We start from the raw sequence: 12,712 nt of genomic DNA, 5'->3' as shown, positions 1-12,712 counted from the left end.
TGTTGTCCAAGAAAAAATTCGATGTTGATTCTCGTTCTGAACCCAAAAGTGAAGGTTTAATTGTTCGGGGATCTGGAGATCATAAATCCAACCTTTTATTATCGTTATTGCAGAAAAAAATACCCATCATATTTCTCAGTGCCCCAAAGTGAGAAATAAAGAGGAGAGAGAAAAAAATATTGGATAAGTCTTCTGCTGAAGCCAGTTTTGTTGAAACTTTGGATAGTGGAGAAGCTCTATTTGTTGCCTTTGTTGAAAAATGCTCTTCTTGAATTCTCTATTCCGTTTGCACTTTTCATATTTGTTCGCATAGAGATTGGTTTTCTAAATATGTTCAGTCTCATGCTGGTGAGGTTGTTATTGGAGATGGATCCACATGTGAGATTATTGGAATCAGCTATATTTATATCCAAGTTCATGATGATAGTATTAAGAAACTTATCGATGTCCGTTTTGTTTCAAAATTGAAGAGAAATCTTAACTCTTTGAGCACTTTAGAAGCAATGGGATTCAATTTTGCTGCTATTGATGGTGTTCTTAAGGTTTCTTGCGGTAATCGTATTATCTTGAAGGGCAACCGTTTGAATAATCTCTATTACTTGCAATGTTCAACAATTGATGCTGAAGTTGTTTCTATTGCGTACCGGAAGAGAGGTTATTTTGATGATACAAAGCCGTACTCTAGTTCCAAGTCTAATGATTCCTTAGACTTGGTTGATATTCAAATTTAGCATCCTAGAGGTGTTTATGAAAAAGTTCTATGGATTTAGAGTCAAGGGGAGATTTGTTGGAATATGCCTCTAATTCCTTTTACATATTTGGAATATGCTTTTATGTACGCCTATAAATATAGGCCCTTCCTGTAACTTGTACTCTATGGTTGATAGTGGACATGTTTTCTCGTGGTTCTTTGCTCCTCCATATTGGAGGGGATTTTTCCACGTAAATCTTTGTGTCTATTTTATTCCCTAACATTATATATAGGGAATTAGTTCATACTTTCGTCATTTTAAATTATTAGATATTTTGTATTGTCTAGGTATATTACTTTTACCATGTATATATAGACATAGTGTGTGCTTTCCTAATCACCTTCTAATTAGTGTGTTTATATATATATATATATATATTTGAAGCCCTAGGCTTTCAATAAATAGAGGAATTCCTAGTTCAACGGTGCCATACGGTTCAGCCGCACCAACTTTGGGCGTCTATAAAAGAAGGCCCAGGGCACTGGGGTTTCATTTTTTAGCGGCGCCGACGGTGATGCCCCCACCATGATGCACGAGCGACGGTGCCCCCACCCCACCGATGCGCGCACGGCGGTGGTTCACTGAAGTAGCGCGGCGACGGCGGTGGCCTCTCCTACGCTGAGCGGCAATGACAGCTTCTCCTAGGCATGAGAGGCAACGACGGATCCTAGAGGCGCACGCGATGGTGGCGGCTCCTCGAGGCCACGCCACAATGGCGGTCACCTTCACCTCATGCGGAGGTGGCGGCTCCCCGAGGCTGCACCGTGGCAGCGGCCATCTAAGGCGCGCATGGTGGCGACACGCATCCAAGGCATGTGCGGCGGCATCAGTTCTCAACGTAGCACGACGACATCGGATCTAGGAGACGCGCACGCGTCGGTGGATCCCAGAGACGCGTGCGCGACGTCGGCTCCTTGGAGGCACACACCCCGGAGTGGAGCACGCTGGCGTCCCACCTCCCGCGACGACGCCGACCTTCCCTAGGCACGAGCGACGACGACGAACTTCCCTAGGCACGAGTGGTGGCGCATCGACGATCCTATTTTTATACTATTTTGTATACATATTTATGCCAACGTTAATAGGTTTTTATAATACATTGTCACTTCATGGCTCCCCTTCTATCTTTTGTATGTTTATGATATTTCTATTCACATCTTATGTAAACATTTATTGATTTTTATGTAGTGTACCGAAATGCATAAATACCTTCGACATGTAACATAATTAGTATCAGTATATATCATAAATCGGTTCTAATAAGCCTAGCTGCATGGCTGTTAGAGAGATCCTATATTTATGGACGAAATAAAGCAATAAAAATCAGATTTTTTTTGTTTCCATGCATGCCAATCAATTTCCTTTCAACTCACATTCTCGTCATCCTAACGTGTGCATTCAACAGAAAACATATTTTTTAGAAAGTGTACCATAGTGCATAAATATATTCACCATGTAGTATAATTAGTACCAGTATATATCATAAACTAGTTCTAACTAGCCTATGCATGGCTGTTGGAGACATCATATATTTATGAAGGAAATTAAGCATATATATATATATAAGTGCATAACAAAATCTATGTATTTAGAAAAGCTAATATATACCTTATAATTTGAAAGGGGTGAAGTAAATGGATGTCTTATAGTGTATATATATGTGTCAGGTGTGATAATTAGGGATACCCGAATTATACCCTCAAAACGCGCTCAGGAAGATTCTCTGCCCAGGCATGCCCTCCAAGAGCATGGAACCAGGTCTTCGCCTCATCCGAGGTCCACATTGGAGGTATTCCCCATAAAAGCATCGTCTCGACCGAGCCCCCTCCCGGATGGTCCATCAGAATCTCTAAGTCGCCCGAGCTCAATCCCTAGTAGTCATATACTCGGGCATGTCTCCGCCTCGCCCGAGCCTCTCACGACTAAGTTCCCCCATCTCCACCTTGCCCAAGGCTACCTCACCCTAGGGTCGTCGAATCCGTCTCGTCCGAGCCTGTCTCAGGCGATAAGGACAAAGCACGTCCGAAGACCAACGGGGGACACCCGCATTCAATGCACATACCTACCTTGTATAGCGCTATAGGTGTACAACAGCAACAAGACGGCGGTCTTGTCCAAGCCCAACAACATGATTACGCATGTGCCACTATGCGTGCATGTCGTCTACCATCCCCTGACGGGACGTCTAACACGACAGAAGGGCAGAGCAGCCCTTGGACGCAAAACTCCACCTCGCTCGACGCTGAGCTCGACCTCAGGTACCGTTTCCGTCTCATATGAGCTCGGCCTCGGTTACCTGCTCCACCGCGAATCCCGCGGGAGGCCACTCCGTCGACTGTGGCGCGCGTCAGGAAGGATTCGACCATCACCTCGAGAAGACTTCCGCCTCGCCCGAGCCCGACTGCGACCTCGACATCTACAACAAAGGACATTCCAACGTGATCCAACATAGGAGCGATGACGCATCTCGTAAATAGACTTTTTCCCATATTGAAGCCCTGTTACAACCACTACAGTATGGGCAGCCCCCGGAGGGCTCGAATGTGAAGCCAAACCCACGGCCTCAGCCTCGGCTCTCAGCGGGAAACCGGCAAGTTCGAGTCAACAACAACATACAAGGCCATGGCATCAACAAAACCCAAATTAAGGCAGCCCCGATAACAATGTCATGTATCCCCTAGGTGTATAAATGGGGCAGTCCATGACCATTCCAGGGCAGGCAAACATTGGGTAGTTTTCTCCTATCATTCGGTATTGGCACTTGCCTCAATCAGTTCTAGGGACTTGGGGTCCTCCCCTCTCCCTCTCAGCTTGTAATCCCTACTGCAGGCACCTCGGTGCGAGTATTATAAGCTTCATCCCCCTCTACTGGAAGTAGGGCCTTACATTGCCCGAACCAAAATAAATCGCTTGTGTCAACTCGCATTACCATCTGGATTCAGGGCATGCGGCATCATTACACTAGTTGATTAAGGACCAAGAGTCTAAACACCAACAATATGTAAGCCACAACTCAATATATATGAAATGAATAAAACTGTAGCACTGAGCAGTCTTGGCCCTATGATAAGCAAACAACAACAAGAGTGGTGGTGATGAACAACCAATGGATGGAATGAAAGAGAGAAAGTAGAACCAAATTGTTGGCGCCCATCTAGGCACCAACCACTGCAAAATGTACCGACGATAGTGCTCTCTGCAGAGGCGCGTACAGTCCGCGACCTCTAGGGCCGGACGATCCATGACCTGGCAGCAGGAGCGGGTTCCCTGCATCGAGCCGGACGATTCGTGCCTGATGGCCGGATAGTCCGCGTGTGCGCAGAGGTGGCAGCGTTCGCCAATAGCACCTGGATCTGACCCCTCAGGAGGGACCCGTCAGGGAGGAGAGATACTAGGGTTTGTCTTAGGATCGACAGGTCATGCACCCAAGACGCCTCTAGATGACATAGAGCCAAAGAGAGGTGAAGAAGGCTACATTATTGTCTACTGTTAGGGCAAAAAGTAAAGGAACGATAAATAAGGGGGAGGTCTAGATCCGTTCCTAGGCTTCCAGATTTGGTTCGATTGTTAGTGCTTCAATCGGCCGTACCCCTTCAAATATATAAGGGGAGGTTTACACCCATTCTTAGGCGTCCTACAACAACTCACACGAGTTTAAAGTGATAAACATGCTAGAGGTAGGAGGTAATAATCCGCCTGATCTGATGTAATCACTGACTGTCTGCGCCTAAGGGTGGACTGTCGGGCCGTACCCAGTACTACAAATGGTGCTTGACAGAAATAGTAAAAAATGCAAACTTATTCTCACGTAGTATTTGACTACCACACATGCACGCATATGTTGTTCTTTTTTATTATACGTACTCACTTCGAGTTTGTTGACAGGAAATCTCATGTTCTAACAGGGTTGTCCACCAGTTGTTCAGTTGTTCTAACCTGGGTGCGATAGAAGTATCTCTACTAACTATTAAGACATTAGTGTAGACCACACTCATGCCCCCACCTCTCTCCTCCCCACTGCGGCTTCTGAAACAGTAACTACCGCCTTCCGCATCCCAGCACGACACAACCCCCACATGCACGCTTCGCGCAGCCCTCGCCAACCAACCATCGGCCTCCCCTCACCACTCTTCCTCCTGCAACCGCCGACTCCGATCTAGACACCGCCGCCCGAGTGCCTAGACCCCAGATCACGCTCTATCCCCCTCCCCACTTCTTCCTCCCACAACCACCGGTAGACGTTGCACTAGGTCCTATTCTTCCCCTTCGCGCTGCTGTTTTGCTCATCTCCCCCTCTTCTCTCCCCGTGCCAGTGCCTGCTCACGAGAGGAGAGCCTTGAGCTCTAATCGAGGCGATGAGATGTGTGGCAGAGGGGCTGGTTGAGGGGAAATCAGTTTTGGAGGGTGCGTCAAGCGGGCGGCACGAGGGACAAATCCGAACCCACCTCCATGGCTAGGGCAAGATCCAGAAGAAGAGCCACGACGCTGTGGGGGAACTGGAGGAGGGGCGGCCGGCTGTAGGGCGGGATCCCGTTCGAGATGTCCTAGGGGCAGCACATCCTCCCCGTCCACCTCCATTGTCCCGGTCTTCCATCCCAAGAACTCCTCCTCCTCTCGCCTCATGGGCCGCCTCAACCCCTCCTGCGTGTAGGTCCACTCCGCCGCGAACCTCGCCACCAAGTGCCGCCACCCCCCTGCTCCCCCGGCACCGCCAACTAGCCCTCCACCAGCAACGTCTGCCCGCCCTACGACGTCATGTACGGCTCCACCATCGGTCTGCTCATCATGACACTGTCCTGTCCCACCGCTTCAACGACAACGCCGCCATGAGCGGCTCTCTCGTCCTCGGTGGCATCGGAGGCGGCGAGGGCATGCAGTACGTGCCATTGGTGAAGAGCGCAGCGAGTGACAAGTTGTCGTACGACATGTACTACTACCTGGTGTTGAGGGGCGTGACAGTGGGCGGGAAGGCGGTGCGGCTCTCGGCGCAGGCGTTCGCGGCCAACGCAGCAGGGTCCGAAGGCGCCATCGTGGACTCCGGCACCACGTTCACATACCTAGACCCGACCGTGTTCCAGCCTGTGGCGGACGCGGTGGTGACGGCGGTGGGCGGTGGGTATAAACGGTCCAAAGACACAGAGGTCGGGTTGGGGCTGCACCCTTACTTCGCGTTGCCACAGGGTGCCAGGTAGTAATCACCGACTTTGGAGGCTCTGGGGCTGGAAATGAGGGCGACGACCCGACCATCATCCTCAGTAGCTTCTAGCAGTAGAACTACCCCGTGGAGTATGACCTGGAGAAGGAGAGGCTGGGCCCTGGGGTTCCGCCGACAGTCATGCATGTCGTGTCGGTGGCAGGGATCGAAGTGGAGGCTACTAATTACTCCAGAGTCCAGTCCATGTAACACTGTAGCAGCAAAGGTAATTCCAAAGCTGGTTGTTCGCTCTTTTATTAGTGCCCATGCTTTGCGGATTGTACTGGTAATAAAAACCTCACCAATCGCCTCTTCGAGGTGGTGCTACATGGTTGGTCTGTATGATGTGCTGGTATTTCAGCCCATTTTTGTTGAATAACTATTTTTATTTACCAGCAGAAAATAAATTATTGCTTATATATGGCTCTCACGTCTGAACTCATTCGACAGGTCATCAAAGGATTGAAGCCAACAGAGCGTTGTTTGCTCCTAAAGTTTGTGGCGAGGTTTTGGTCTTAGTAGTCTTTGCTTTCAGTTTAGAGATGATCTCTGTACCGCACTTAAACATTGGCATGGTAGTCGTTTGTTGTTAGCTGATTCCACTACCACACATGAAATTGCTAAGGTTTTAAAATCAACTCAGATTTAGGCAATAAAGAAAAGATAACCGGGTTGGTTTTGTATAGCCGAGCATCACTATAACTGACAATGAATTTTTTTGTGGTACAAGTTAAATTTCTCACGTACTGAATATTTGTGTTGCAGTCAACCAACTGATAAACCATTCAGGACTGAACACATCAGGCGTCTTGAATTTTCCTTCTGGTTCAAGGTAAAACTCTTAAATTTTTTCTACATTTATGAATGCACTGGCTAATAGTTATTTTGTGATTGCCATTCTCATTGGCTTTGTTATGGCATCAACTGATCTCTATGTAGTATTTTCAAAACCCTCCTCATCACGTTAATTACAAACCATCAGTTCATATTTGTTATTTTGGTACGCAAGTGTATTTTGTTCCTCGAATGATAGGACAAGCTTGGCTTTATGCACAGTCGGTTCTTCATATTATTCCATAGAAAATAAATTATAGTAATGATAATGGTGGTTTGCGACAGAAGGCTAGATATATGTCAAGATGCCTCCCAAATGGTTCAATTTATGTGTGCAACCTACCTCCTAGAACTGATGAAACTACGTTGGCTGAATATTTTTGGCACCATAGGGTTGCTAAAGGTATGGGTCTTATCAGGTGCATTTTTGCAACCACTATCATTTTTGTCAAGATCCCTTTTATGCCTTTTTCAAATTCCATTTGATGATATTTTCTTTGTCTTATTTGTTGTCAAACCACACAAAAGGACAAAAAGACTGGGCGTCCAAAAATACGTAAACTCTCTGTAGCAGGTCATTGCAAAGGAAAAAGTTCTCTTCCCAATTCTATTTGTGATTGGCCTTATGCAGGCGCTTGCAGTGTTGTAAGTTAGACTATAACTTCTAAGGTTTGCTAAATTCTAAATGTCCCTTATATGTAAAGATAGTGTTGAGACAAACTTATTTTACCATGAAATAATTCAGCGATATGAGTTTCAATGACTATCTGGACCAATTAATACCTTACTAGGTGAGTGCCCGTGCGTTGCAACGGGAACATATAATACCACAATAGCTTATATACAAATGTGCGTTATACTGTTATGAGAAAAGGTCCTTGAGCACCAGGTTGGCCTAGGCTACGGTGGCAGAGACGTTGCGACATGGCAGCGCATGAGGTCGTGCCACCAGAGCAGGCCATCGCAGCCCTTAGAGTCGTCCCAGAGGAGACGACGGCACCGGGGGGCGATGAGGTGGGCTAGACCCCACCGCACACCGAGAGGAGCCTATGAGCATTTGCTCCTCTCGGTGTGCGGCGGGGTCTGGCCCACCTCATCGGCCCCCAGTGTCGCGGTCTCCTCTGGGGACGACTTTAAGGGCTGCGACGGCCTGCTCTGGTGGCACGACCTCGTGCGCTGCCATGTCGGCAACGTCTCCGTCACCAAAGCCTAGGCCAACCTTGTGCTCAAGGACCTTTTCTCATAACAGTATAACACACATTTGTATATAAGCTATTGTGGTATTATATGTTCCCGTTGCAAGGCACAAGCACTCACCTAGTTAATGTTTATGTTTAGAAGTATATCTCTATGTTTTAAATTATAAGATGATTTGATTTCTTAATATATTGCATTTTACTCCTTCCTAGATTATGATAGATGTAGATCACGCATTTTAAGGAGCCATCCAAATAACTTAGGTTTTACTAAATATATGAGAAAATATACTGATTTTTATGATATCAAATAGATAGTACTGGATTATTAATCTCATCATATATTTTCACATTGAAAATATTTAAGATACAAGTGGTAATACTATTTTATCCTCGAAGTATAATATGTGTATTTGTTTAGGATGGAGGGGGGTATGTATAGATACAAGGGATCCCTAGATATAATATAGAAAAGCCAAACGATCTTATAATTTAGAACCGAGTGAATAGTAGTTCGCCAGAAAAAAAAACCATGGCCAATAAAAGAACAGCTGTGTTTTTCCAGTGCTATAGAAGTGCTATAGAACAGAAGGGCACAGCTGAGCAAAAAACACGACTAAGGGTATGGATGAGCACACCACCAAAACTAAGGACACCAATTTAACACACCAGATAAAACAAAATGGTAAATTTGTTTGTGTGCATCTCCTCTAGGACAATGCACACAAATAATCTCAAGTAAATTCATATAATTATATGTCCAATAAATATAGTTTGTACCATTCAAATCCACCTTAGATTATTCACTGCCTCCCCCAATATATCAGTTTGCATTGCAGCCCGTTTCCCTACCGTCCAAAGGCTACTGCAGTATCTAAAAGCTGCACTGCATAAAGACATGTAAAAAAAAAACCAGCAGCTACATCCTCATGCATCCTGTACACTCTACTGGAGGAGCTACGTACCTAGCAAGCTCTGAGTCTGGACAGGACTCAATGTAGCAAAAGCCCCATTATTACAAGATTGATCACGAACAGTGGAGAATTTGAACAAAGTAAAGTAAAACAGTTGCTGCCCAGACCAATAGACGGATCATTTACATGTACTAAGATGCATGGAACAATTAATCCACATCAAATACCATGAAATTCTTGCATTAGTATCTAGCTAGCCACACCACCATCATGCATCCTCACATCACAATGCAGATTAAAAATCTAATACAACGAAATTGAAGATCCATCATCTTTGGATGGATGGATGCATATATGTATGAAAACAAAAGGCATTGCTTGCTTGATGAAGGAAACTAAATACTTATTATGGGAAGGCAGTGGGGAAGTACAAGTTGGACGGGCTCCCTCGGCCACCACCGCTGCTCCCTTTCCTGGCCTCGCCGGCCACCGCTGCCGCCATCTCCTGGCCCTGGTACATGAGCGTGGAATTCATGGTGAGGCTCACCAAGCTGTCGTCGGCGGCATCGCTTCCTCCTCCCCCTGCCCCGGCGTCGTCGTCGCGCGTGGTCACCATCACCGCGGACTGCACGAGCTCGAGGCAGAGCCTGAGCTTGTTGGGCTCGATGTGCGTGAGCCCCGGCACGGCGCCCCTGAAGAGGAACTCGGAGGTGAGGCCGCGGAGCACGTCGAGCGGGGTGACGCCGTCCAGCGTCCGGGCGCTGGGGTCGGCGTGGTGGTCGAGGAGCACGGACACCATGTCGGGGGACACCATCTCGGCCGCCAGGTGCAGCGCCGTCTTCCCCGCGGGCCCGGCGCGGGAGTTGACGTCGGCGGCGCCCAGCTCCAGCAGCGCCTTGACGACGTCGCGGCCGCAGTGCTGCACGGCGTAGTGCACGGCCAGCGCCGCGTCCAGGTCCAGCCCCTCGCCCATCACCATCAGCTTCACCAGCTCGATGTCGGCGGCGTCCAGCGCGCGCCGCATGCGCCGGACCCTGTGGTCGCGCTCGGCCTCCGACGCCGACGCCGACGCCGACGCGCCGTTGACGGGGAGGTAGTGGTGGGTGAGGAGGAACGGCGAGCGCGGCCCGCCGCCGCCGGAGACGGCGCACACGGGGGACTTATTGGCGGCGGCGCGGATCTCCTCGATCTTGGCCACCACGTCGATGGGGAGGTGCTTGGCGAGGAGGTCGGCGGAGAGGCCCGAGCGCGCCACCAGGTGCGAGCAGGTGGCCCAGAGCTCCTGCATCTCGAACTTGCGCGACGCCATCAGCACCTTCATCACGTCGTCCACGGACGCCTCCTTCGCCATGGCCTCCAGCTGCTTCTGCAGCGCAACATCGAGCCGAACAATATTAATTAAACACTGCACGGGTACGGTTAGGCAGGCAGGTATAGGTGATTAGCAGCATGAAATGTAGCGGCGGCCGAAGATTCTCCGGCCGGCGCGTGCCCTGGGCACCGCTCGATCGCGCGCATAGATACACGCTTCTTCCACTTCGACGCTGCAGGCCGCTCAGGACCAGAGCTGTTTGGATCGATACGCAGCATGCATGCATATGGCGCTTTTGACTGCGCGTATACTTGCATTCATCGCCATGGCAGCGCTGTGTTGTACTGCTTGAACAGCAGTAAGGCAGCAAAGCGAGGTGTGTTTCGGAAATGATGCACCGCGCGGCTGCTGCGTGCGTTTGCTTGTTGTTGGGAATTGGGGTTGGGAGGGCCTGTGACGAGCCTTGCCCTTGGACGGACTAGACCGGGATCGATCGGATCGATCTCCGAGAAACCCTAGCAATCCATATACTGCCATTGCAATTGCTACGGAATGAAACGCAGCGCGCGCGTGCAATGGATGGGATGGGGATGGGAAGAAGGAAGGGGACACGAGACATGAACAAGGGCGTGACAAGACCCTTCCTAGTAAAGATGAGTCAGAGAGGGGGGCAGGGGGTGGAAGCGATCCATCCATGACAAGTGATGACAGGTGCAGTAGCCAAAACGGCAGAAAAGCAAGAGATACTGTGAGAGACTAGAGACGACTCACAGTCCCCTGTTGCAGCCTGCCATATCTATAGATTCCTTGTTCCACGCAATAAAAAAAAAGAGAGAGACAAGACGAAGGCCACGCCCACGCACGATCCCGGCGGTGCTAGAAGGATCCCATCTTGAAGAATTGATTGATATGATGCCGTGCGCTGTACCGATCGATGAGCTTCGACTTCAACGAACCATATGCCAATCTCAGTCAGTACTCAGTAGTAGGTAGTAGTAGCTGCCTCTGCCTGGCAGCATGCAGATCCCAAGAATTCAAGAGTGACAATTAACAACAGTACAGGAAGAAGAAATGGATCCCCACCCCACCTGGACGAGGAGGGCCAGCTGCTCGACGCCGAAGGAGCGGGCGGCGGCGAGGGTGTCGAGGGCGAGGTCGACGGCGGCGCCGCAGCTGGTGTGCCAGCAGCCCCTGGCGCCGCAGCCCGGTAGCGGCCCGCTCTTGGGGGCGGCCACGGAGGCCTGGCCGCTGTAGAGGAACTGGAGCACCAGCACCAGCACCTCGTAGCGGATGGAGCTGACGGGGATGACGAGCTCCGGCGCGCGGGCGCCGGAGGACGACGAGCCCAGCGTCGGCGTCGGCGGCTGGTAGTTCGGGTCCAGGCCGCAGAACAGCTTGCGGAAGAAGAGGCTGCGCGCGGCCAGCACGCAGCGGTGCGCGTGCACCAGCCGCCCCTCCACGCTGAAGGCCACGTCGCTGAAGGCCTGCCCGTTGATCAGCAGGTTCAGGTAGTCCAGCGACAGCGACTTCACCGAGTCCTCCGAGCTCATGATCTCATGTGCGTGCGGGCGGCCTGGAACTGGACGGCGGCGAGGCGCCGGTGGTAGAGGGCCGGCTAACCACCCGCGCGCCCGGCTGCCTTCCCTTTATATTTTCTGGGGCCGGACGGACGTACGTACGCGCGCCGGCCGGAGAGGGATCGGCGGTAAAGGCTGGTCGGCGGCGGCTCGGATTTTCGAGAGATTTGGAGGGGGGGAGCGGATGGAGCGAAAGAAAGCACGCACGCACTGCACGCAGGCAGGAACGCACGCACAGCGGCCGGACGACAACGCAACTGTGTATGTATGTGTGTGGAGGGGAGAGGAAGACGATGGGAAAGGGAAAAGCAGGCAGGCTGCTTGCTAGGGTGAGTGAAAGTGACGGAGACGGATGGAGACGAGAGGCGTGCGCCGGCCCCGGCCGCTAGCTAGCTATAGCCTGCTGCTGCTCCTATCACTCGCGTCGCGCGCCGGCCCCCGTTGCGCTACAGCAACAGCTACAGCGAGGTGTACCCTACTACCGCGCGCCCCTCTCTCTCTCTCTCTTACATCGAGTTGGGCCATCCACCATCCATGGATCGCTGTGGCTTTTGTGGTTCCTCTTGGTGGAGGGAGCTAGGTGGGGACGCCGCTCTCTACAGTCTCTGTCTACAGTTCCATTGATGTATGCACCCTGCGCAAACAATGGACGCCTGTCGATCGATCACTTCTTCCCATGGGTCATGCATGGCCTCATCTCATGGATGGGTGCTGGGGAGGATCGAGCTGCGGCCTGCGGCAGGCAGCTGGCCTGCTAGCCATTGACCGGCCGGCCGGCCGAGCGCCACTGTGGCCGGCGTTGGCTGCATCGCCTTGGTTGGGTTACTGTGGTGAGTGGAGCATCTTTTTCTTCTTCTTTTTGGTTTTTTTGGTGGGAAAAGAGTTAAAGTGGGCTAGTTCGATCGGAGTTTGTGATTGGTCGAGGGGTTGGTT

At 50.5% G+C, this 12,712-nt stretch overlaps 1 protein-coding gene and 1 pseudogene across 1 annotated transcript; one reads left to right on the top strand and one right to left on the bottom strand.

The window, feature by feature from the left end:
• The first annotated feature begins 503 nt into the window (after nt 1–503).
• On the top strand, nt 504–7,993 carry LOC109944307 (uncharacterized; annotated as a pseudogene).
• Nucleotides 7,994–9,071: 1,078 nt separating this feature from the next.
• LOC103647110 (BTB/POZ domain and ankyrin repeat-containing protein NH5.1) lies at nt 9,072–12,128 on the bottom strand. Its single transcript, NM_001357683.1, has 2 exons — nt 11,291–12,128; nt 9,072–10,256 (listed from the first exon to the last, which is right to left on the bottom strand). Exons 1-2 carry the CDS (start codon nt 11,750–11,752, stop codon nt 9,297–9,299), a joined length of 1,422 nt encoding a protein of 473 aa, NP_001344612.1. The 5' UTR covers nt 11,753–12,128; the 3' UTR covers nt 9,072–9,296.
• Between the last annotated feature and the right edge of the window lie 584 nt (nt 12,129–12,712).

Source organism: Zea mays, chromosome 2 (genome assembly GCF_902167145.1).
Source record: "Zea mays cultivar B73 chromosome 2, Zm-B73-REFERENCE-NAM-5.0, whole genome shotgun sequence".
NCBI lineage: Eukaryota > Viridiplantae > Streptophyta > Magnoliopsida > Poales > Poaceae > Zea > Zea mays.
This window is presented reverse-complemented; position numbering and strand designations above follow the sequence as displayed.